Source organism: Bombus pyrosoma, linkage group LG10 (genome assembly GCF_014825855.1).
Source record: "Bombus pyrosoma isolate SC7728 linkage group LG10, ASM1482585v1, whole genome shotgun sequence".
Lineage (NCBI taxonomy): Eukaryota > Metazoa > Arthropoda > Insecta > Hymenoptera > Apidae > Bombus > Bombus pyrosoma.
Genome location: NC_057779.1, coordinates 8141773 through 8169393, shown reverse-complemented (window position 1 = coordinate 8169393; position 27621 = coordinate 8141773). Strand labels below are relative to the sequence as shown.

Genomic DNA, 27621 nt, shown 5'->3' with positions numbered 1-27621 from the left:
GCGAAACGAGTTTCGCGCGCATTTCGCCGAGGGAGGTATTGCAGCTCGAGCTTTTTATTCGCAAAAACAGAGCTAAAGCGACTTGCGAAAGAATTCGAACGTTTACTACGGAAAATTTGTATAAACGTACGACGTGTGTTATGAATGAATTCACGTGCGAATTGAATAAGGTTCGATAATACAAACGCAATAGCGTATTTTGTACGATTAACTAAAATATAAATATTATAAATCGTATTTACGAAAAACTATGGTTTTGTAGCTTTACGTAAGATCAGATAAATACGCGAGAAATTTGAAGTCGAATTTTAAGAAACACGATATCGAAAATTTCGCAACATTTTCTTTATCGAAAGATTCGAAAAGAAAGAAAAAGTCCCAAGCTTTGTAACTTTCCTTGCCTCGATGTTTTTAACAGATCGGTGTCAGAATATAGTCAAAGGCGATTTCTTTTTTCTTTCGTTTCTTTATTATAATCGCCGATAGTCGTGTCTCGTTAGAGCGCTGACGAAATTTTAACAAAAATCCCTATAAATGCATGTAATATGTCGGTACAAAAGTTCCGTGTTGGAATAGTTTCGTGAAACGTTGCAGTTATCGTATAATCGACAACAACGTATATAATAATTTCTTACATAGCTACGATTACACATTTTTTTTTTTTATTTAATAATTTACATTTACAATTTGTCCAATTTGGACATTTGGTAGAATTTTTTAGCTGTTTGATTATCATGTGGGTGGCTATCCCCAGCGGGGTATCATCTTCGTGTTAGGTTATATCCTTTGTGAACGATTACACATCACGGCGTTTTACGTGTTTCTTTGTTCATATATATAAATATACGAATAGTTGAAAAATGAATACAAAAGATTGATAATTTTAGGGAAGGCTATCGGTGTACGACATTATGTATATCTGACAACGAAGATACTTGTTCGACCGCTTCGCGGAAAGACACGTTCACAGTATAACGCGCCAATGACAATCGTAAATTCTCGTTACGATATAATGATCGACGCCACGAATCAGCCGATCCTCTATTTCAGTTAAGATAATAGGAGTGGTTGAACAATTATAACACTGAGTTAGCAGATTAAATATTTTCTTTCCAACAACTTTGAAGGATGTGAGTGGTGCGTGTAGAAATGTTTTCAGCGAAGAGTTTAGAGCAAGTTAAGATATATATTCTGTGACGGCCATATTTATACGAAACTAGTGATGGATGCTGTCCGCCCCCCACCAACGGTCGCTCACGGGTCGAGGTGGCCGCCGAATATTGTACATGAGAAAAGCTGCTTTTCGCATGTTTCGTCTTAATGACTAATAACCCTAAAGAACGTTTCGACTTGAAAGGTGTTTGTAGCGATTGAGGGCCTTGACAGAAGGGTAAAAGTTAAATTTTATTATGGTTCCTTAAGGTTATTAAGGGTCTGAGTTAATATATTTGTACAGATGGTACGAGGATGGACTATAGTTTATGGTAAGGTCAAGGGATATAATAACACTCGTGAAGAAAAAAAGGTGAAACTAACTCGTAAAAAAATATTTTTCAAACGCCGCCAACCGCCACTCGATTTTGCAAAATTCGCGCAAATGGCATTGGAGGAATAGCTGGCAGCAATTGATGATCGAAGGCAGCTGTGATTTGAAACGATAAAATCTTGTTTGCTGTAATCTCTTCCTCCTTTTTCCATCGGCACGTCTAATCAAACGTTCTCGCAGCTGTTGCTTTTGACCGTTATCGTTTCGTGTATGTGTGTATGTGTGTGTCCGCTGCGTGTTTATTATCGTCGAAATTTTTCAATCGATCGACAGTTTTGGTGGACACGAAACCAGGTTCATTTAACGATTACAAGTGGTTTTCGACAGCAATGTTAAACGAATATTTTATCTCTCGATACATTTATAGGGGAATTATGGATGAAATGTCGTCAACTTGGAAAAAATCGATAGCTAAACTTTAAACTTTTTTTTGAACTTTTAACATTATAGTAGAAGAAGAAGATTTTTCATAAATAGCGGAGTTTTTAAATCGTCTATAATGTTTATAAACTTAACATCTCACCTTTGTAATACTTATTATCGTAATAGAAATGAAATAGTTAATTTATTAATTATTACGAATCTTAATTGTATTTCCCCTTCTTTTGTATTATGTTTTATCGTTAACTTAACATTCGAAGAAATATAATAGAACATTGAAGAAGATATCGTAGTATCGTTCATATAAATTCGTTATAAACATTATCGTCGCAATTTTAAAATACCTCTTCATAAAAATAAGTTTCCTTAACTTAATAATAAAGAACAACAGTCTATTAATAAAGCATCTTGGTATAGTATAGAAGAATATCACTGTCTGTGTGGATCGTTTGAAAATTCATTGTAGGTGATTGATTTTGTTCCTGAAATCACATGAAATAAAATTAAAAAATAACGACGCCGATTCGTAGCTAGTTCTTTTTTTAAATATTAAGGTATTGAGATTATTTTTATCTTCTATTAATAAAAGTGCCCTTCTTTTATTGCAGATGTTGTACATGAACTACGTAACACGGTCTTGAAATAATTTTCGTTAAAAATACATTCTTTAAGCAATTTCTTCTTCTTTTTTTCTGTATATAATTTACAACCATTTCTTTTACACATTACAAACGAGTTTCTTTGTTCTCGCTTTATGTAACAGCTCGTTTATCCAAATCAAGGCATCTTCTAGTAAAACGAGAACGCGATTGCGTCGAGAAAGCATCGAGGTTCATAATAGAATTAAATACAAACAAGTAGACAAGGGGTGATAAAAATACCTGTTAACTAAAATTATTCAGGCAACACCACAAATTACTATATTTGCTCCTTTAGGAAAATTATTTCAAACATTTGATCATATTCAAGGCTGTTTCAAGGCTGTGACGTATTTTATAAAACCGATAAATCTGTCTAGAAATGTATAATAAGAATTTTCGCATAATGGGGAAGATAAGAGCAGAGTTCCGTTTAAAGGATTCAAAATGAATTTTTAATTTATCCTAAATGATTTCAATTTGGAAGAATTCCATTGCTATCTTGTAACCTGTTTTTGAAATAGTATACGCAATTAACAGGATGAAATTACATCCTCGGTGTTATTTATATTAAACAGCGTAACTGTAACATATTTTTATTTCATAACATAAAACATACAAAGGATATAACCTAACAAACACGAAGATGGTACCCCGATGGGGGTAACCATCCACATGCTATGTATATTTAAGATATAAAATTTTACCTAATGTCCCACTGGACAAATTGTAAAATTGCAATTAAATAATAAAAAAAAAAAAAAATATAAAACAAAAATCATAAAGCAATTAAAACGAAAATTATTTCATCCTAGCGTTATTTCTTATTTTTGTTCCACATGAAGTTTGTCTAAGCTTCATGCAACAGCTGATATGTCAAATTCTAATCGATATTAAAAGCCAAATTATTTGTTACGTTATTTGGAACAGTTAAATTGCTTGAAAATAATTAATAACGCATAATTAATGAATTACTTTTCAAGTAAAAATAGTAAATTAATTCAATGATCACTGATTACTTCAACCTCTTATCTTTTTACCTGCATTCGATAGAAAACTTGCTCGAGACCGACGATATATGTTAAGTATTTGCGGTTTAACAATATCATCGTCGATCTCGCGATCGACGAATATTGATCGACGATGTTTGTAGTCGCTGGAAATCCGGTGACGTCTGCCGTAAAAAAGAAGCGTTTAATAAAATTACCATAAAACGTTAGGTTAATAAGTATGTATATCTACACACGAGGCCCGGCTCGTACCAAGTGAGAAATGACGACGTAGAAAGAATGCATAATCGCATCACGTTTTCGCTATTCCACTCTTACACGTGACTGCACATAGTTTCTTGTCCGCGCGACTGCGTACACCAAAGATGCATACTACGTGTGCACTGCACACGACACGTGTCTATGGAAAAAGGAAGAGAAAAAAAAAGAAGGAAGAAAGAAGAAAAGATCCGCTCGTTATACCCCTTCGCTTGACGAGAACGCCTCGAAGGACGTTCGAATCTCACTGTTTACCGCCGACAGATGTGAAACAGCGTTTCCTGTTTTACTACCCATTAAAACGTTTTAAAAAATCCATCCATCTCATTGAATTTCACGTTCCAACTAAGAAAGGAACGCTGTTCGATCGATGATGAAGTATACGAAAATTCTACGCGATTACAAATTTTTTTTGACTCACGCTATATGTAGTTTAAATGTAAGATCGTTAACTTACTTCTCGGGCCGACTGTACACTCATAGAATCATGGAAATCGTGACACTATTAAAAATAACTTAGTATCTACTTTGAATAATTTATACAAAATGTAAATAGCTACTAATACATGCAGAATTAAATATTTGTATTTTATTGCACAAAAACTATTTACTATGATCGTTTAACTTGGCAAGTTGTCAATATTAACTCTCGCAGTTTTTATCATTCTTTACGTAAGTCAAAAATCTTACAAATTAACAGTCTTAAAACGCAAGGAAATTTTCATAAATATACCCTGTCATTTAAGGAATTAACAACACGTTTCTTCGTATTACACATCATCCCTGGCATTTACCGTCATTTAAATTTTAAAGAGCCGAGGAAAAACACGTTATGGCTTCAAGGTACCATTTATAGAATAACATCAGTCACAGAGGCAACCTGCAAAATCGCGACGTTGCTCTAACGACGGGCGTTAGTTCTAGCTGGTAACCCACATTTATGAGATAGACCGCTTTTATAACGCTTTCTCGAGTAGAGACACCCATCTGCTCGGGCACCTGACTCGATTCACCTGCCACAGGTATGCACGTAGGTACTCTCCGCCTGACGTCGTCAGGTGTTTCTTCTCCGAGCGGCTTTAACAGCGCGCCGTGTATCGAAACAAAGAGAAGAGGGTGCAAACCGAACTAACGTTCTCTTCGTTTCCTTTTTTCTTTTTCTCGTTTCGACGGCTATCTGATGAAGATCCAGCCGCGGATAATCGGTCCGTTGACTATTGAAATTTCGCGTCGGGGCCGCTTCCTCGGCCCGCTAATAAGAAAATGATCGAGTTCCATGGCAGATCGTTCTTTGTACAGCTGTGCACTGCACGCCCCACGTTCGACGCCTGTGGAAGTTACACGTGGTATACGTCCGGGGATATGGTGTTTTCGAAACGGTCAAAGTGTGATTGATGGAGCGGTTGTAAAGGTACATTGTATTATGTTTATATTCGGTTGGTCGATTAAAATTGGCTGTGCGACGTAGAAAGAATGCAGTCTTTTTTAACCTCAATTGGTAACGTTAGGTCGTACGTGATTAACAAGAGTTAGGTTAAGTTACTTCGTTTTAGAATACGTACTATTTCTGTTTAATTTGCGTTTTTATTTATTTATTTATTATTTTTACTTATTTATTTATCTTTTTAATTTTCTTTTATTATTGTTCTACATAAATATATATGTATATGCAATAAAATTTAATTTTTAATTTCTTTTGAACTACATGTACGATATGCGAGCAAACAATTACAACAACTTAATAAAATAAAGACATCAACGCGTAGAACGTATATAAATATAAAGCATTTCGTGAACATCCTGGCATTCGGCCTGCTGCTAACTCATTCCTTTCCGCAAGAAGTACGAGTATGACCGTGTCATTGTGGAACGCTTTCTCACGAGCTCTGACAAAAGAACACGTAAACGCATACACAACGTTCTATCCAAGTTCACAAGCCGACAAGTACATTTTCTCTTCGGAGGATACGCGAGGCTGCACAACGTGTATTACACGGAAATTAAGAATATTCATTTTTCACACGTCGACTTTTTCCTTCGTACGTACGTTAATCAACGTGCCGGCGTAGGAGATAGAATCGCAATACGTCTCGCATTGCCGAGAAAACAAAATGCGGCCTGTATTGGCCGTAAACCCTTTTTCCGTCGTGGCGAGATTTATATAGTTTTGTCGTGCAACGATAAACTCGTCTAATCTTGCGCAACCATAAAGTAATAGCCACCTGTAACAGTATCAACCACGAGAGAAGAGTTAAAGGGTTAAGGATTAGAAGCAGAGACGCAGAAGCAAAACGATGTACGAGTACATATATTCGTGCGCTAAAGCATTTAGCCAAGAGATCGCGTGTAATACTTGCGACACACGCGAGTGCAGCATAGGACACGCGACATCGCGTTCCGGTCATTTCATTTCGCTTCGTTCCGTTTCGTTCTGTTCCGTTCGCCCCACCTCGCGGCGTGCGTGTGCACCGATGTCACGCCATCACGCCATTAACCGTCCGGTGCAATATGCGCTCAGACTCAGACCATCGTCTCCTTCGTGGCATTGCCCCGCCATGCCATCGCCTTTGCGATAGCTATTACATACTCTGGTCGAAAGGAACGGACTGAGTTACGAGGCCAATGTGAACCAAGAATGCACAGGAATCAACCCTATCTTTTCCATGGCTTCGTCGTCAATCGCGTTTAAATTTCGATGAAACACGAGGGTTATAATATAAAAAATAATTGAAATATTTCTCAGTTGAGTTGTCAATGAATGAATTCCTATCGCCCCATAAGTGTTGCTGTAAATTTCATGGTAAAGGGAAGTCATGTGTATACATCTATGTATATAACAGGTGTGTGACCTGGCTGATCTATCCTACCTATCCTAAAAACGAAACCGCGAGCCGTGTGGCATTAACGCGCACTGCGCGTAGCCAGAATACGATGTGATATTGACCGAGGCAGCAACTGTAGCGTGGCGAAGCACACTGCACGTCGAATCGCGTAGCACGAGCAAGAGACAGAGAGAAGGAAAAAGATAGAAACTATAGCATAAAGTAGCACGTCCCGCTGGATGACCGCGAGAATCGCCCGCCAAGCTGAAGTTTGTACACATGCGAGGTGTGTGTGTGCATCAGTGACGAAAGAGAACGAGAGGAAAGCGCGTAAAATGCAGGACCAAGCTACTACATAGTAGGGTTAGCTCGGTCCGGTTCCGTGGTTCGAGCATGGTATTGAAAATGGGTGGAAGCGAGAATGAAACGCGAGAAAGAAAAGCGAGAAGGAGCGAGTGAGGGAGGGCGGAACGGTTCGGAAGAGAGATAGGGTTTGCACGGCAAGGAAGAAAACTGGGGGAAGAAAGAAAGAGACAGTCGGGGGCCAGGGGGATGGGAAGGAGTTTGCACGCGGCGCGGAACCGGTTATGCTTCGTCAAGAGGTTAGGTAGACGAAGATAGGGGGGTAAAGGGAGAAAGCAGCTAACCAACGACTGCATACGACGATGTCACCGCGTGTGTATTCTGCATGCAGCCCGCTGCATACAGCTAACAGCAAATCCATCGACGCTGCGGCTCTCTGGTGCGCGCGCGCGCGCCAGAGTTCGCTCGTTTTGTATCCCCACGTAACTACTCCCCCCTGGTCCCCTTCCCACGGTCGGTTACTCCTGTGCAACTTGCAGCATGACGTCACGCTCGTGTACGAGAAAACGAGATGAGCAACGCTGCGTAGGAAGCCTCGACGAAGGCGTACGAGAGACGAGCGGAGAGATGCTGCGCAGTCGGAACAGCAAGGTGCCTGACACAAGGCAATTTTTCCCCTCGCTCTCCTCCCTCTCCTTACCCCTTCCCCGCCACCTTTTTCGTTCGCGTCCTCAACACGTTTACTCCCACTTCTCTCCTCCCTCTTTGTTCGGCTTTCTGGGTTATTTCTCTCATTCCCTCTGCCTGTTTACAAACACGCGTAAACTCGGCCGAATACATGACATCATCGCGCAATCTCGTGATGCCGACGAAAGGACGACGCGACGATGGAAAGACGACAACTGGTCTCCCCGTTCCCTCGGCGGCTCTTGCTTGCTGCTGCTGCCGCTGGCTGATCGATCTAAAAGCGACCCGCTGCTACTTTCATTTTCTCACGTTTCGCGTGTCTTCGACTCGAATCGATACCATGCTAGTTAGTCTAGCTTATTGCTTTGAAAAGTAAAATTCTGGCACATAAACCAAAGGTAAAATACATAATGTAACGATAGGAATAGCAAAGCGTAAATATTCGACATTAGTCAATATCACGTTCGTAGCAAATGGATCGGGTGAATAATAAAATATTCGCGAGAGAATTGAATAAACCACCGCGTGTTGTGTCACAAGGAATAGTGTAACGTATAACGTAATGTAGAGTAACACCATTATCATCCTGCTCATCTCTACAGTTTGGTCTCGTGTCACGTACCGTCCGTGACTAGTAACAAGTAGACGAGCTATCGTGACGTCATCGTTATCAGTAGGGTACTGAATTAGGTCGTATATCGCGCGCATATCCTCTTCCCTTGGTCCATTTCGAACGGTAAACACAGCACAGGGGGTTGATTTAAAGGATCGCTCGTATTTCTGACGATTCTTTGTCACGCGAACTTGGATCCGTTGATAAAAGAAGACATCGAACGTATGTTTTCCATATTGTATTGTCTATTGTTGGGAAATTTACATTTCGAATGTAACATAAGGAAATTGCACTGATATAAAAATGTTCAAATCTTTGAAAATCGTAGTAGTTCTATGAAAGTTGAATGCATTCATTTTCTTATTGTTTCTTGAAGACATACTGTTCCAAGAATACCAATTTATGAAAATAACAAAAAGACATAATACACATTTAAACAAAATAATAATAATAATTAAACGACACTTGTACGTTCTATAGATATATTATATACCATCCAAACTAAATCACGAGAAATTGGCGTGGCATTAGAATATCAACTTAATTTCATACATTGTACTAATTTACAGAACGTTTCTTTCAACTGTTTATTTCGGAATGAAATGGCTACAAAGTTATAATAGTCAGAGCGAATAAACAACATGTACATACCACGATATTGTACGCGACGTTTAACCGTTTGAACTACCAATGAGGTCAAGGACACGGGCGAAGTCGATCTATGATATAACATTATCTCCTGAATGCGTCTAATGTATACTATAAAGAGCAAGCCTGTCAGTGCATTCACAAAAATTCCAACATTTCACCTGAAAAGGTACATGAACCTCGACAGAAATAACCTAACGCAACCTCGGGTCAATATCGCAACGGACCCTTGAAGAATAGAGTGTTTTTAAGGTGGATAGTAGCGAGTGTGGCGCTGTTCAGGCAAAAGGTTAGTAGAGAAGCGCCGGATTGATTTTCTCTGGCCAGCGTACACTGTGACGTGACAGAATGATATTATCCGCTCTGAGCAACGTGCTGCTCTTTACGATCGAACCCGCACTAAAGGTACTCTCCTTCCATTATGAAACTACGACGAAAGTTTCCTCTTGATCCAGCGTACGTTTCTCGAATCGGTCGAACGGATTGAGAAACATGGAAAATTCATACGCTCAAGTATTATACGTAAAAGCTTTTATTGTCGACGTCAAACGTTTAAGAAACAAGTAAGAACTTTATTCGAATCTACGTAGAGGCGAAAGAGGCTTTGAATTTCCGGCACATGGAGCGGCTTGACAACGTCGCATGATCTTTCGCAATGTTGCCAGCGCCTCGAGTGACGTCACAAGACATACGACTCCCGAACGAGTACGTAAAGCAGCTCGCCGGCAAAGCCAAACTTACGCTCGGAAAAGTACAACGCTCTCTTTGTTACTCGATAGGAATAATCGGAGATCGCATCTACCCGCTTCGTTTGCACTTATTGTTAGTGAAATGCAGAAACTACGTCCTCCACGCTCTGTGCCTGTATTCGCTTCGATAAAACCGTAGCTTCCAGAAAAATCTCCACGAATAGCGTCGTAATTCACGAACCGATAATTATAGGTTATAATACGCTTCTTGAATTTAAGATCCGTTAAAGTCTTTAGTAAATGTATTCAGAGTGATTTAAGAAAGTATTTGAACAACCATAGAAGCTTTTTATGTACATATCATACAAAGCATTTTAAAATCTCATTAGCACTGTAACGAGACGCGAAGATTATCGCCTAGAAATTCTAACATATTTATCGAAAGAGCTTACACTTCGTAAAGATCGTCAGAATATTTGAAATATCAACTATTCACTATATGTATTAATAAGTCGCAATATTTAATGAGATTAATTGCACGTTCAACACTACTATTTATGCCGTATACCAATTTTTCATTAAATGCATGTTTGTAATAAATGTTTTGTAATCTCTATATACATTTTCGAATTGGTTTCAAATTTTGCCATTGTAATCACGATAGTCGCGTCTCGTTAAACTGCTAGCAAAATTTCAAAAAATTTCGTATAATGCGTATAACATATTCATAAAAAGATTCTGTGGTAGGTGTCTGAGTATATTCACGAGCCTTTGTAAATCATTCTGAAAATCTTTATTATCTGTTATAAATATTTTTTACGCTTTATTAGAAATTACAATATTATGCGATTACCTCCAGGGATCTTTTAACGATGATTTTTTGATGAATTTCAAGAGTTTCGTGGGAAATAATAGACGAGGAATATTATGTACACGATTACGCCTCACGGTGTCCACGATTCGTGATGTTTTCCCGCGCAAGGAAAGAGAAGGTTAGCTCGTCGCGTTTTTGCGCGTTACCAACAGCGTAACAAACCACACCGTTAAGGAATCTTTAAATTCCGTTACGTAATGGTTCTGCAGCGATAACCCTATGACACGTACCAGGTGTGTCCGGATATTTATTCTCGACTTATATCATCAAATATTAAGTATTTAAGAAATTACGACCCTCCCTGCTAATATTCTCGTTTGCACTGTTCGGCTTTTGTATCATCGTTGATAATCTATGAATGATACCAAGTGTTTTGCAAGATTGTAAACATAACATTCATTCACGTGACCGCCTATTGAAAAAATCTTCCGCTCGAAGTAGATTATCGAGGATACAGATACAGCAAACTCTAGTAATACGCGATATGTAAAACCATTTTTATTAGCAAGTATACTTTTTGAACGTTTATCTTTCTGTCCTATACGTATCTTACAAGTTCGTATATATGAATAGAAATTTTATCTCATAAACTAACTTTACCTATTTGACTCGCAAAGATATTCGAACGCTTGCTATAGAAAATATTCATGGATGTTTTATGTGCGTTTTGCCAAACTTTTTGAAACTTCACTGGCACTGTAACGAGGCTATCATTGTTACATTATATTGAAATATGAAATCAATCAGAATTTACAGATTACGACACATTCCTTGCAAATATATTCTTAATAAAAATCTAATATATAAATATAGTTCCAGTAAATATCGTTACGTATTAACATGATCTATACTTGACCATTCAAATATTTTGATGATCTTCGCGCAGTGTATGTTTACGATAAATGCCTCGTAACATTTCTATACATTTACTTGTCATATTTCATTTCAATTTGTACTAAAATAATGATGATCGTCGTTGTCCCATTAAAGAGCTGAATGAAATGAAATTGTAAAATATTTCGTATTACATGCATAATATATTCACTGCTGGAAGTTTGTATAAGTGTTCAAATATTATCGTGAGTCACCGCACATGTTTTTCAGTAATCTCACAGTATTACATAACGTTCGATGGTAACAAGAGACGTATCTATCCGATCGTACATCCACATAATTGCATTTCACTGCACTCGTGACGCTGTGCAGACAAATTAGAAATTAAAGCATATTAAAGAAGGCGTCATCGAGCCAGACACGTCTACCGCGTGTCTCGGCGAAGCGGAAATAATTTTGCAGCGCGTCGCGCTAGATAAAGTCGCCCTATCAGTCGCCCCTATGAAATATGGTAGCCTAGTGTGGCTGATACTTGTCGCTATTATACACACGATATTTTTGTAAGTGTGCGTACCATCAATATGCAACGTGCCATGCAAAATTGTCGCATGAGTATACTCGGGAAAGTAATTATGTAAATCTTGCGCTGACACAGAACGTGGAAGGGTTAATGGATAATATCGTATCATCGAGTGGAGTGACAAAGTTATTTGTCCCTTGTCTGTAAATAGATATTCGACGCGTTTCATGTGTTTTCAGAGATTAACGGTGAACTATTCCAGCCTTGCACATGGCCGTGTTATCGACAAACTGGTCGTATTAAAATTACCAATTGGCTAAATTTGCGGCCGGTTGTTTGACACACTTGCACGGATGCTTATGCAAAGCATCCGGATACTTTAGTCGATTATTCTATTAACAGTATGTGAATTTTACCAAAACGTACAAATTAATATCGAATAAGATAATCGATTGACTTGTAATCTATTCATTACGATATTTATACGTACAATTTCATTTGTTTTATTATCAAAATTGTTGTTGTTATGTAAGAGAATTTATTAGTGCTGACAGCTCGTAACTTGCGACTCGTTAAATTTCGCTGATAATATTGGTTCAACCATGCTGATCGAGTTGCAATAGTAGAAACTAATATACCTTCGAACGAAACTATGCGGTCATTCATTTTTCTTCGTTTCAGCTCGCACAAATTGTATAACGTTCCCGGTAAAACTTTTTGTTTGACTGCATCGCTGCATCTAAGCTTTGCGTTACGAAGTCATGTCGTACTATGATGTCAGAGTGATGTCATTCCTTTGTAGATACCCGATATTTGTACATCGTGTAAAACTTTGCGGTAAATATTATAAATAATTTACAATTGCGTTTCTTTTCCTATACTCGTGGCGACGGAATAAATATGCATCTGCGCGCATGCATAATCACACACTTGTATTCCTTGTATCGCGTTAAACGATAGATAGGAATACGTTTGGAATAGTGGAAGCAAGCTAATGAAAACGTCTATGTATAAAGAGCGCGATGCTCGTTAGTTAGAAATTTTGAGAATTTTCACCAGTGTCTGGTTATTTTTGACTTATGTGTACACGTGAAACGTTACTTCCACAGATTACGTGAATTTTTATCGCGTTTTAACAACGCAAGATATAAAATCGATTTCACCATCGCGTACGATGTTACAGATGACGAAAAGATACATACTATCGCGAGTGATACGGTAATCACATAATTTAATATTTCGATAAGGTGATACTATCTTATCGTACCTTTCTTTCTTCTTTTCTTCGCGATATCGTTTTTCAAGGGGATTAATTTTTCTATTTAAGCTGTGCAGGTATTACAAAATACAGCATAATATCTCTACTATCGGTACGATCAATAAAATTAAAAGTGGCGAGAAAGAGAGTTCAACGACATGGATTTATCAGTGGTCATCTGTAGAGGATAATCTGAGGTTTCATCACGCGCAGTTCGTCGTTGTAACGACAGCAACTCAGTCAATAACCAAACTATCTACTCTAGATGCCAAGCCTCCTGTGACCGTTATCTCGTATTCCCTTATCGCGAAAAGCCCGATAAAATGGCACGCCATTATGCGATCATTGGATCCGTATTATGGTATGAATAGCCATTGTTTATATCGTTTGGCTTAAGCAATTTCGTTTAATTGCATCTGAAGATTGCAATTCATATGCTTCCACGGCGAATCAAAGTCGTTGATCAACAACGATTATGATAAAGAAGATAAAATTGGTGAATGGCGGCGTTAAGATTGCCACGAAAAAAAAACGAGAAAATCGTGTCTACGATATCTCCTACAATTGCTTTCGAGCGGAATCTTTTTAAATTCTCAGTTTGTTATGTAAAAGATTAGGAAGGCGATTGTAAAATAAAAGTGAAAAATTATCAGTCGAATAGATTTGAAAATTAGTTTGCGAAATATGCTATAAATTTGCTATTTAGTATGATACAAAATATATAATGCATAAATTAATATAGAAAATGTAACACAGTTCAGTAGTTGTTTGCATAATCTAAAAGGAAAGCAAACTGAGAAGATTAATGTAATTGAATCTGCAGCGACAATTTGTCGAGAATGAAAAAGACGTGTTTTTAAATTCTAATTATTACGTAACGGTAGGTATAACGTAATGCTAATTATGTTATAAATATATAGCCGACTGCTTAGAACTGTATACACACTAGAGTCAGTTGCGAGGTAGTAACTAGCATTGCTATACGTGTTTGTGCGTTATACTGTCTCAGTTAAGTACATTAACAAACATCGAGCACAATTAGAGCGTAATCGGATTTTAGATTCCAGTTCATATTCTGTTAATTAAACCAACAAGGACGATATACAGTTGTATTTCTTAGTAGGCGCCATTTTACCAGGCGAACTAAAAATCCAGATACCACATGCAGATTAGAATGGGTGGAGCCCTTTTCAATTTTTCTACGTGCACGTACATGTACATACGTGCGTATATATGCATATATATATATTTATATATATATATGTATGTATGTATAATACACCAAAAGATCGCGTCGTATACTCGAATTAAAAACAGTAACAAAAGTAACCTGCAGGAGGTATCCAGCCGGCTGAATAATCGTCGGTTTTAATCCACCAATAAATTATAAGATCCCATCCATATTCAGTAAAATCGAAGAGTAGTTCGTTAACAGCATTTTCTCGAGTGTAAAGTGGACCTCTCGTTGCGAAGAGTGGGTACGGAGCGCGAGTGCGCGCGCGTGTTATCGTCATCTTTTTTTCCTCGGTTCTCTCTTCCCTCTCTGTCTCGCTTACTCTATGTTCGCATTCGAGTCCCGGTCGCTGACTACGTGTCCCCTAGGGCAGGCAGCCGGTACGCATGCGCAGCTTCGCGATTATGACGTCATGCACCATGACGCCACAACGCCCGATTGGCGGAGCGCGTCGTAGCCGCCGTTGTGTCGTCGTCGTCGCGTTGTCGGACAGAGGTGTGCGGAGAGGCGAAGCGGGGCCGAGGAAAAGGCAGGGACCGGCGAGGGGGGAAGAGAGCGACACCCGTAGCTCCGCTTTACCGCCGCATTCTCGAGCGTTCGTCTCCTCGTACGGCAACCAGGCGAGCGAGAGCACGTCGTCGTGTCGCGCGCATACCATTATTTCGTGTCTCGTGTTCAACCTAGAATACGGTTTCTATTGTATACATATCGTACGTTCGCGCATCGGTGCTAATGGCGGTTAGTTGTTAGTCGGCTTTCGATTTACCACGAGAGCAAGTCGGTGGTAAAAATATCTGGCGTCCGAGTAACGTGTTCTTCTTTTTCTCAGCTCCGCCTTTACGGCGCGTCGCTCACTTCGGGCGTTGTTAATACGCGCTCGCTGAATTCCCGGCGTAATAACCGACAAACAATATCGGGCATCGTTTTCTCGTCGCGACTCGATCCATGTAGTTTCACGAAACCAAAGTGGAAAGGAAACGTGAAAGACGCGGTGGGAGTATAATAATTCCAGTGATTTCTCTGCGAGTGAAGTTGATTTTTGACCTAGTGTTTATATGCGGTGACTAGCGCAGTCTCTCATGCCAAATATGCTATAAAACCGATACTTTGTGCGTCTCGATAGTGCGTGAGAGAGATACATAAAAAAGAAAGAAAAAGAAACAGGATAGTAGACGTGATAAAGTGGATGTGAGTGATACGTTTTGGTACGTTGTGACGACTCGGCGGAGTACTCGCGGACGAAGAATTCGAGCAAAATGATGGGAAAGAGAACGCAGTGCTACTTGTGCGATCTGCCCAGGATGCCCTGGGCGATGATCACCGAATTTTCGGAACCCGTATGCCGCGGTTGCGTGAATTACGAGGGTGCCGACAGGATAGATGCTGTATTGGAATCGGCCAAGCAAATGAAAAAGGCACACGGATTCCACGAAGCCAGATCCTCCACATCAAAAACATATAGAGCAACTGGACACACCGAACACAACGGCGGTGCTAATTTAGATGTTCTACCGATACAGAATACCGGACAGAATCATTCGAGGCATCACAATATCGCCGGTTACTCGCAGCTTCATCATCGAAATTCTATCACAGAATTTAACTCGGGGTCGTCGAGACAGCAGATTTCTCGGCAACACGAGGAAACTCATGAGATAGCGAATGGCATGAGGAGTAATAACGTGAGAATCCCGAACGCCCACCTAGCCGCGGTGGCGCATCACGTGAACCTCAGCCACAACAGAGGCATCGCACAGCTCAAGCGAAGTATTTCCACTATCGACGAGGACGAGCACGCAGAGAAGAGGCTCACGTTGGAGGAGCAACATTCGGTTAGGCCGCCATTGACCAGAGGCGATTCTTTGCCAGCTGTAAGCCTTGCCGTCAGTTACGTGCAGGATAGAAGCAAGGAGAAGCATCCTGTGAGAGCGCCCAGTTTTGATACCGCCACTACATTTAAGACCAATGGTGAGTTACACGCAGAAGAAACGATCTGGCTACTCGTGTTATGGACGCGTTTCCGCTTTCAAATCTGCTAGTCTCTTCGCCATCCTCGATTTCGACCAAGAATTATTTATGGCTGCAATGTTTATTTTTATAGAAGTTATATAGTTACTCTTATTAGGCATAGATATATTGTTTTACGAGGAGTTAGATATTTTGGAAGACAGATGAAATATTCTACCCAGCAATGTTGTTGATATTTATAACCATCGAAGATGCATGTAACATTATTTTAACCGGGCATCCCGATATTACGCCTCAATTGGTATCGCTCTGTTGTAATTGACCCACAAGACTTTAGGATCAGTTGCTTCATCTCAGAATACTTCGCTCTAATTTCTATTGCATATTTCACGTCATAAAGACCATTAATAACGTTTATCGTGTAAAATCATTGAAAATATAAAAGTCAAAATTGAATACTGTAAAACTAAATATAACCAAACTTAAAACTAATCTCCGTTTCCTATGGTCCAATAACACCAATTGCCGGTTATGTTGAAATTAAGGTATTAGATTTTCTTCCATTTTGAAGCAGATGGTTTTTCTTGGTTGCTCTTATCGGCTGGTAGTAAAAATAGGTAAACGTTTGGTCGTGCGCGTGGCCATCTGGCACGGGAAAGGAACCGCGTGTATGAGTTAAAAGACACAGCCTTTGGGCTTCGGGGAATCATCCGCGCCGCAGTAAAAGGATGATACATCTCCCTTCTCTCTCTCTTCCTCCCACTATAAATCGGACGCGCGTTGCCTTTACGGCCTCCGAGTCAGCGCGCGTTTTTCTCTCTTCGTCTTTCCTTCGGCCAGTTCCTTCATTCTGGACGAACGGCAGTCGTCCAAACGCGTATAAAGGAGACGTACGTTGAGCACGTGATGGGACGACCAAAAGATACACCGAGTTGCCGTGCCGTACCGTGCCGTGACGTCCAATCGAATGACGTCACACAGTATATTTAGATACAATGAATGAGTCCGTTGTTGCTCAATACAAATCTCATCGACCGTCGCAAACATTTTACAAATGTAATTTCGCTCCTGGATCGTAACCAGTCAGATATGACCAATCTCTTAAAAAAAAAAAATGTTGATCACGGACTGCCAACGTAACCTTCTATTTTATGGAATAAACATGTATATCTCTGTGGTGGGCGGGCAAAACAATGTACATAAGATTTATTAGTCTTGCAGAGAACTATTTATAATGTTTAGTGCAATGTAAGACCAGGATTAGGTTTTTGACACTCTATTAATAGAATTTCAGGTAGGAGAATGGTGTAAAGAAGCGAAACTAACTTGTACTAGAAATATAAAGAAAAGACCAACAATGTGAGATATAATATTAGCGTATTCCGTTTTTACCAGAATTTCACTTTATATTATTCTTTTGTCGAAGATACATTTTCGAACTGTACCGAATATTATACATATAGAAAGTACAATTTTTGTGCAAAAATCGTTTCTTTTTCCTGTTGAAGTACCGCGTCGCTACAATACTTTCAAAAACCGGTTCAACTTGTACGCGATATATTTTACCTTTTTTCGCGACTGCACCGCGAAGGTAACTGTAGCGTGGCCCCCTTTTTTCTTGCGCTCCTTTCCGTCGTACGTGGCTCATTGACGAGGCGGGTTGACGATGCTCGAGTCCGAGGTTCGCGTTTGCTGCGCCCGTACGTAGTACGTATGTATACCTACGTACAGCCGGGGTGACCTTGGTCATCGACCGTTATTTCGACACTGGCCACTTTCTAATTCGACCTTAACGCGCGTGTGTGTTTACGGTTATCGAGTGGTGGTTCGCTGCAGTCACTGAGGGAGGCCATCTGTCTTGTCGCCTCGCTCTTTGCTATAAATATTTCCTGGAAAATTTTCACCATTTCTCTTGCGCCGAACAAAACTTTAGTATCATTCTCATCGTTTCCTGAAACGATAGTGATTTATCGTTGCTTCAGCTAAGAAATAGAGACGAATAACTCGGATCCAACGTTATTTTTGCTTATTAATTTCCTGCTAGAAAAATGCCACTGTGATCGCTATTCGTTGAAATGTCCACAGTAAATTGTAACTTAACACAAATATACTTATTATATTCAAAAGGATGATCATAAGATATATATATCTGATTTTATTCGATGAGTAATAGATAATAGCAAAGCGTCGGTAGCGTGATGGATCAGTGTCAGTGCCGTTATCAAACTTAAACGATTTTCTCCATTACCGATCTTGAAACGCTTGTTACCAGTTGAGTTAAAATTAAATTAGCGATTAACCGTCATTATGGCGCCCTAAAACGGATTGGGAAACTGGAGAAACCATTCGAGCAAATCTAACGCTTTCTAAAAACTGTCTTACATAAAATAACCGTAAGAAATACTTGAATCGAACGGTCTGAACTAGATACGTTAGGAGTCGAGGAAACACGTAAATTGCTGTCTGTAAAGAACATTACGGAGGATTCGGATTAGTAGCGAAAGATAAAAATCTGGTTCACTGTTTGTCGATATTTGTAAATATTTGAATTGCCGCCTAAATGGATTCGGACCTATGCGTGAAACTGTATAAAATTCAGAGCGATAACGACGGATATTCTGACGACTTACTTCTGTTTCCCGATCTTATCTAATCCTTTTTTTTGTCCTTAGTAGTAGCGTTTCCGTTGGGAAGATAGGGTTCCCGTTTACGTACGCATGTTTCGATAAAAATAGATTAGCCGCTGGCAAAGATTAGAGTCTGGAAATAAACGTGGATTTTCAGAAAATGTTTGTAAAATAAAAAACCAGCTTTCCTACTTGTTTTAATTTTCATATCGTAGAAAGTACTTTTTATGACTTTGGTAGAGGTTAGGTTAAGTTGCTATTAATTTACTTTTAGAGTTTAGATGTCTCTTTTAAAGTTAATTCTGCTACTTTTTGAAATTATTTTTACGTAACTGTAAATTTATTGCAAATAATTTATTTTTGTATATAGTTAGTACTAAAATTCATTTTTAAGTACATATAGGAAGGATATTATACTATATTTTAGTTATTTTCATAAACGTAGAGAGTATCGCAAGACGTGACAAACATTATAATATCATTCGTGTGTGCCCTTATCATATTAAAACAGTCGAGTCGGTATAATCCTACTGGCAATTATCTGACCGCTCGTGTGATATTTTCTCTCTCTAGTTATTTAAATTTATTGCTCATTTCACTCTATGTGTGCCCGTTACGTTCTCTCCCGTCACTCTGTGCCTCTTCAAAGAGAGTTAACGTACATTAAGCGCTGCTATTCTCTTTAATGAAGAGTGAACGCGTAAAATTTCATAGATATAGCCGACAAAGAAATAGCTTATACCAAATAAACAACAGCCTACCTGTGCAATTAGAATTCTGATTTAATATATATTTTTATTTCGTCTCGAGCTTCCTAACCTCTCAATTGATAAAAACGAATTAGATCTTCACTTGAAAGAATTATTTTAAGAATAATTTAAGAATTCATTCATTTACTTATATCCATGTAAATTACTATTTTCAACGTTTCACAAGTATATTTACATTGACAATTTTAAGATTATCAAGATTAATAAAATAAAACAGTTGATAGGTTAGTATCGTTATCGTTCACCGGTTTTTAGAACGATATCACGCCCCAAAAAATAGTTATCGATTCTTCTTGTCGTTCGATGAGTCGTTTTAGAATATACGCGTAGCCACGTATGCATTCACACGAGAGAGAGATGGATGAGAAATGACAGGCTGTCAGCAACGGTAGTAACCGAGTAACGAGAGCAGCAAGCTTCCAACCGTGTTTCGCAATGATCGCCACGGTTCGCGGTTCTCGACTATGCTCGATCGATCGCGTACAGATAGAGACATGTATACATCGGCTACGTCCTACGTCACTGGACGAGTATCGCGTTCGTGTGCACGTCTCTTCTCGCCATGCCATATACAAGGTGTTGCAAAACGCCTGACAGAACTTTAGTCTGATACAATACGAGAATATATCTCGTTAGAAAGCTTATACATATCGATAAAGACGTTATAGCTATCTATTTGACGTATTATGATTTAACAGTACGGTTTTCAACGTTACTTTGCATAAATAACAAAATAAACAGATATATATTCGATTTTATTTGTCCTCTGTTACCACACAGTTTCCGTAGTTTATGTAGCACGTAGTAAGGTCGTCATGTGTTATTCAAATAATTAAATATTTCGACCAGTTACAAAGCTAATAAACCGCATTGTTTCTCTCGTTTCACAACCGATTCATGAAGGTTAATTTGAAGCTAGTAGAAAACATAACCTAAAGCTGTGTTCTCACTGAAGCAACAATGAGAAACTTTTTGTTTTCTGTTATTGCTGCTCGTTATAAACAATACTTACTACATAAATACTTACTACTACTTGTAAAAACGTTTAGTCCACGCTGAAGTAACGCAGTCAAACGGATTTAGGTTGTTTCGATTTTGAAGTCATTTTTCCTTAAAAACAAGTATACAGTGAAAGAAAATTTGTTTCTTATTTTTTCTCCATCTTTTATCTGGATCGATCTGAACGGTAACAAGCAACAGTAACTTTTATTATTGGCAACAGAAACAATATGACGGAACAAGGAGAAACATTGAACAACAAATAGCAGCATTTTCAGGGAACATGGAACATTAACACAAAGTAGTAAATTATTATATCAGTGAGGATGCAGCTTTAAAATAAACATTTCGGGACACTCTGTAGAGAGACGTTAGCCGTAAATGCGCGCATTGACGGCGTCAACGACGCGCTGGGAGGGTCATACTTTCGAAACAAGGCCACTATAGTCGACCGGTTAGCTGCGATATACAAAGCACAGAGTGTGACTAAGCCGGCCGCCTACGTGCATCATGCGATGTCTGTTACAAAACCGCGCATGCGTTTTTCTCGGGTCGGTCGCCCCTCTTGCTTCTCCTTATTCCGTGACCATCGTTCTCTTTCCTTTTCTCCGGTACAGCAGGAATCATCGCTGCTACGTTTCTTCGTGTACGATTCAAGAGATAGATAGAGAGCGGAGACGCGCCAACGGACCTCGCTTCTATCAGAGTCGTCACGGAAAAGTACCGGTCACACATCTTCTCGATGGCAGACCACGCTCTAGTCGAGATCTCGGTGACTCGTATTCCTGTTTCTCTTCGTGGTGGGGGTAGATACGTGCGGATGCTGCGTTCCACTGGAATATACAGGATTGTCGGTGGATATACTCGACTGAGATATCGCGTGTCACGGTCCTCCGTAGAACGTGACGAAACGATGCTTCTTTCTTAATATCGATCCGTTCGCTTATCTGCTCGTACCAGGGGGAATGCGTTTCTTCGTATGTGGGTTCGGAAACGCGTAAACATCATGCCAAGAAAAATAACGAGACACGCGATAACCGAGAAGTAGCACGTTGTCGGGAGAATTTCGTTGCGTAGCGCGGTTCTTGATAACATCGTACGTGGAATGGCAGAGTAAAGTTGTGAGATTGTCGCCGTTCTGAAATTGCCTTATTCGTGGAAGCTTATGGATTCTAAGTACGAATAATCAGTGTTGGATAAAGAAATTCCTCTGACTTGCATTTTTCTGTCGTTTATTTTTGTGAAGTTATTCATACGAAATACATATTCATATAAATATCAGCCGCATAAAAAATTTGTAATAATTATATTTTTTGAGAATCAATAATTTTGTACAGGTAATATTTCTATCAATTTTATACACATATACTCTATTGTGCCATAAATGATGTATGTTTAAAAACAAAACGTATTTATGTTACAACCTAGTGTATGTTATTGCGCTTTGCTAATATATATTACGAGTGTCAACAGCAGTAGATAGGAGCGCCATCAAATAAAGTATATCCAGTGCAGAATATGTTTGTCTTTTGTTTGTTGACCTTTCTTAACGTATAATCGATTAAGTAAAAGAAGAACGCACTTTTAAATAAGGGAACGGATCGTACTTTCATGAAATATTAAATTAACCGTCGGTGTGCGTGCTTGTTATTTTGAGGAACGTATTTATGAACATTGACAATGCAAAATAGTATTGTGATACCATATGGTAATTCATAACCTAGAATTTTTTTTTACGAATTAATTATTATTTTAAAGTTATTTCAGTGATGCGGCCGCTACCCAAAACTGATATCCAAAATTATTTTTAAAATAAAGAAACATTTTGCTGAAACATTTTTAATTATAGCAATAATAACGCGAGAGAGCATAGTAGACTGAATTCATAAAAACTTGAATTATTCCATACGTTTATCTCTTATTTGATATATCATCTTCATTTTGAAATACTTTTTTTGGGGTTAGGTTTCCGTTATTTAAATCTCAATTCGTGTGTAATTACAATCAAATTACTTCATATAATAATTCCATAAAGATAATAATAAGGATAGATTTTTAGATAACAGTTAAAGTAATAATGATTAAAATGTATTGAAAATTCGAAAGTTAATTATTATACAGACATTTTGAAGTGTTTCTTATTCTAGTTGAACTATAATTGTGCAGTTATGTTGGTATTTGCTTTTGTATTTTGGAATAATATTAATACAAGTAAAAGTAATTACTGCAAGATATATTTCATAAAAATTCCAATCATTTTCTACGTTTATCATCGAACGATATATTGAAAATTCGAAGGCCAACGAGTATATGACATACAGTATCAATGTAATCGTACAGTCATATCTATACTATAGATAAACGTACAGGTAACACGCGTATCGCGTGTTAATGATTTTATCGTTGAAAGTGACCTAAGAATGGTATAGAAACGGTTCGTAAACAATATCAAAATGCGTAACCTCGCGATGTGTCCTGTAAACTGTAAGTGGTATTATATCGAGGTACGAGAACGCTCGATATTCCTTGGTGTAGCAGCAACAATCGCGCGCTCATGAAAGCAAATAAGTCACGAAAAGCACTTCGTATACAGCTGGCGACACAGATGGCACGTCTTGTATGTGTCGTTCAGTAGACGATCTCTCGTAGAATATCAATTTCAGGCTAACGTTCGACTTAACCTATTGGACTTAACGGGCAGCAGCTGTTTCGATTTGGTTCTAGACGGTTGGAAATCGGTCGAATATCCGTGTGTCACTATTGTCAGTCTATTTATAAAGATCCAGGAACGAGGCTTGTCTGCCCTCGATGCGACCAACGAATGACAAAAGTACACTCGTTTCAATTAGCATAATCACACGACGTTGTCCGTGCTGCTCTATGTAGAGGGGAAAGGATATCTATTTCTGTCTTCCAATGATCCATTGAAGTCTCTGCTCTTTTTATATGACGATGCTTGTAGGTTATGTTAGATAATTTATTCCGTGTGAAATTTCTTATTTTCGACGCTTGATAATCATTCAGTTAGGTTAAGTTTAATAATATAGAATAGAAAGTGTTATTAGTGTTCCTGTTCTTAAATGACGATGCTTATAGGTTATCTGGAATAATTTGAATTATTTCGAACGAAATTTCTTTTTTTCGCACTCAGCAATCGCTTGGTCACGTTAATTTTAATAATACGTATAGAATAGATTGTGTTATAGTAATAGCAAAAATGTTAAAGATTGATCGAATTTCAGGGGCATACGTCGGTCCGTCTATCCCATTGGCACCAGCAAATGTGGCGGCAAACGGTGGAGGGTCTCCTCTTCGCCCGCGAACGAGCCCTCCACCACCGCCGCCACCGGCGCAAGAAGCCTCCAACGATAATCCACAGACGAATCATCACCAGGTAATCAAGCTCCAAATGTTAACGACCGCGTGCGAATACATCTATAAGGATAACAATGTTCGTCTAAGGATTCATTATTCTTTGCTATTTATACTCTCTCTGACATCGTTGGATCGTGAGATGATTACTACATTTTTGGTTAGGTTACTTGAATTTGCGATATTAAGCTCTAATTTGTACTTCATTTCTCACACTATCATATAAAATACTGTATACAAGTTGAAACGAAGCGTAGGCTAAAATTAAGTAATTTAACCTAAAACCTTGTTGATCATCTACGATCTAGCAATACCATTTAGAGGTTATATGTTGCTGTATCCGATACGTATATTGAAAGGAATGTTGTGTTTTAGGGTTCGACAAATGGCCCGTCACCCATGGCTGCGCTCATGTCTGTCGCTGACAACTTAGCGTCGCCAGAATCAGTGCCACAGCCACCGAATAATCCGAGTCCGACCAGTAGAAGCCCACCGACCACGGCCACGAACGCTCAGCAACGCAGTGCTTCCAGAGGATCGCAGCATAGCCCGAACAGTTCAGGTAATTATGTCTGTTTCCTTTTTTTCTTTCTTTTTTTTTCGTTTAAATCCTCAACTAGTATTTTTGGTGGTAGTATACGTTATATTTTACACATTGAAAACCACCAATGATGTTTATTTCGTACGGTATACAAATTAAAATTATGTACTTCAAAGTTAGATAACTTAAGTTAGATGTAATCTAAACTATGTGTTCATCTACGATCCAATTGTACAAGTTGGGGATTAAATGCCAATTACTATCGCGCATAAAATTGGTAGAAATACGTTAAATTAAATTATGTGCATACTAATTGATTACAGGATCCTCGGGTAGGAGATCCAATGGTTCAAGGCACGTGTCGTCGACGACTGTGACAACGTCATCAGAAGGAGCAGTTGCCCAAGTTGCCGGAGCCGAACAAGTATCAGCGCCGATATTAAAATGCACCCTGTGTCAAGAACGCCTCGAGGACACGCATTTTGTTCAGTGTCCCAGCGTGCCACACCACAAATTCTGTTTCCCTTGCAGCCGAGAAAGCATAAAGAGACAGGGTGCTGGCTCAGAGGTGGGTTTCCGACTGAAATATCTATTCTGCATCTAGAACGAACGATTGTCATTCAATGTAACGACCTAATTTCACGTTAATTTCAATCGTTTCAGGTTTATTGCCCAAGTGGAGAGAAATGTCCACTGGCGAACAGCCAAGTGCCATGGGCGTTTATGCAAGGCGAGATAGCCACTATCTTGGGCGACGATACCACAGGCTCTGGGCTTAAAGTAAAGAAAGAGAGAGAAACCTAAAGATTCTCATGCTGTTTTAAAAACGGGGCTCAAATTTTGCACCCTCTTTGACGAGGGTTAATCATGGTGGAACCGTGAAGGTTCAACCAAAAAATACTTTTTGGTAACGGTGATGATACATGTTTGGCGACGTATTGCCAACATTATTCGATTCGAGCCAAAGACGTTGTCGGTGTAAATTGGAATTAATAATGAAGTTGTTGTCGGGGAAAGTGGACGATTTTTTTCAGCGACGCGTTTCGCTGGCTGTTCTGTTCACCGAGACAACCGATTGTTTCGATCGATCGTTCGTTCATCGATCAATTGTTTTTGACTGGTCTAGAGAAGAAGTCTTTGGCAATTTTTGACACGCTGGCGTCGGTCCTGCGCACGTGTATATATGGGATTATCGTAGAACGGTTAATGCGCGAGGAAATAAAAAGAAACAGACACGGTTTTTGTCGAATATGTGCGAATAAACGCTAAAAGAAAACGCGAGAGAGATTTTGTGTCCGGTTTGGGTTTGTACTTAGACTCGATCGCCTTTCTTTATTATTTCTTGTGTCGCGAATGTTCTCGCGTTTTTTGAAACACTATACATACAGAGACATTTTTACACGCCGCACACGCGCATACACACATACACGCACACGCACACACACACAATCGAAACACTTACATATATATACATAAAATACATTATGGTAACACAACACGGTACCATTAAAGTCAGGCGGTTGTATTGTACTTTATTTTTATTCACGCTGTCGCGTGATCGCGGATTAACCGAAGTCGGGAGTATCGCGCTTCGGTGTTCTGAAACTTATCGGACAAGTTCCCGATCGGTCGTCTTTTTCTAATCTTTTATTTGTATACTCTTTCTATTACTACACACTCATTGTATGATAGAAGACAAGAAAAAAACATTGCGGACATATTTAGACCCAGCGTACGGGTTTTCTGTACATTATGTATATGTGTACATACCACGTTATTAATAAAACTTATGGATTAAAGGAGTAACCAGTTTTAAATGTACAAAAGAAGGAAAACTTACATTCGTTTTGCGTGTTATTCTATTAAATTATTTTTCTTTTTTGTTTCTCTTTTTCTTTCTTCTCGAATCATTTACAAGGAAACAACCGTACGTTCAAACCATTGTAGGACGTTCGAGCGCATTTTGTTCAATTTTCCTCGTCATTTTCTCTTTTCCTTTTCGTTCTTTCTCGTTTTTGCGAAAAAAGATCGCGAATTCTCTTTATAAGACTCGTCTGGTGGTATCCGAAATAAGAAAACACACGAGAGAGGAGGGACACATCGTTCTTATCCAGTCATTCATTAAAAGAAAAACAAAAAAAAAAAAAAAAAAAAAAAAAAAAAAAAAAAAAAAAAAAAAAAAAAAAAAAAAAAAAAAAAAAAAAAAAAAAAAAAAAAAGAAAAACGAAAAAAAAACAAAAAAAAAAAGAAAGACGAATCGGTATCCGATTGTGTAACGTCCACTTTCGCCTTTAGTTAATCGCTAGACTTTAAGTGAGAGGGCCTTTTGGTTTTTCATTTTGCCAATGAAAAAGGCGATGCCCGTCAAATAGGAACCATACACTCGCTATTGTCTCTAAAAACGTAAAAAAAAGAATAAAAAAAAAAACGAAAAAAAGTAAATAAATAAGTAACGAGAAGCAAAGAAAGCGAAAAAAGTGGAATGGAAAGAAACGAAACGAGAAACTGAAAAATATATAATGCAAGCATACGTTGTTCTCTTGCCGACGTTCGAGGAACCTCTGGCGAGTTTTGTCCGCTCCAAGCGAGACGGTCCCTCGGACGCGAACACATACGGCTCCTTTTTGTATATATTTGTACAAAACGGATTTGGCACAATAAGCGAAGAACGGAGCGGCGAAATCGCGCGAAATCGGAAACAATCATGCGTTCGCGTAGCTCAAGTTCTATCCAGAGACGATGCACGCTTCGTACTCTGTTGTTGGGACTCTGATTTCCGGCGGAACTTGAGGAACACAATCGTTTCTGTTGGTCAACGGCGCTCTTTTTTTCGAATTACACGTTGCTTCGACGCGGTGATCGCGATCGAAGCAGCTAAGTGTAGAGGCTATCTGCGTTAGCGTAAGCGAATTTATTGTACCGGAGTACAGGAGTGCAAAATTGACAAGAGAGAGTGCGAAAGGATGAGTGACGAGATACTGCGGAAAAGAGCAAAAGATGGATTAATCCTTTTGCTACGATATACCTTT

General features: G+C 38.9%; 2 protein-coding genes and 1 long non-coding RNA gene across 5 annotated transcripts in view; 2 read left to right on the top strand and 1 right to left on the bottom strand.

Annotated features, from left to right (window-relative positions):
* The window catches only part of LOC122572189, a 57842-nt gene that overhangs the window by 15104 nt on the left and 15117 nt on the right, over positions 1 to 27621 (top strand). The gene's annotated exons all lie outside the window — the stretch shown is intronic.
* LOC122572194 lies at positions 194 to 4238 on the bottom strand. Its single transcript, XR_006318403.1, has 3 exons — positions 3828 to 4238; positions 3606 to 3739; positions 194 to 2409 (listed from the first exon to the last, which is right to left on the bottom strand). It is a non-coding gene; the product is annotated as an uncharacterized LOC122572194 (long non-coding RNA).
* Positions 14443 to 26670, top strand: LOC122572191 (interferon regulatory factor 2-binding protein-like B). 3 transcript variants are annotated; one of them, XM_043736873.1, is made up of 5 exons: positions 14568 to 16283; positions 23922 to 24130; positions 24427 to 24613; positions 24916 to 25160; positions 25256 to 26670. In XM_043736873.1, exons 1-5 carry the CDS (start codon positions 15572 to 15574, stop codon positions 25394 to 25396), a joined length of 1494 nt encoding a protein of 497 aa, XP_043592808.1. In that variant the 5' UTR covers positions 14568 to 15571; the 3' UTR covers positions 25397 to 26670. The 3 variants fall into 3 exon arrangements, with proteins under 3 accessions (XP_043592810.1, XP_043592808.1, XP_043592809.1); XM_043736874.1 differs by having other exon boundaries at positions 14615 to 16283; positions 23922 to 24073; XM_043736875.1 differs by lacking the exon at positions 25256 to 26670 and having other exon boundaries at positions 14443 to 16283; positions 24427 to 24621; positions 24916 to 25111.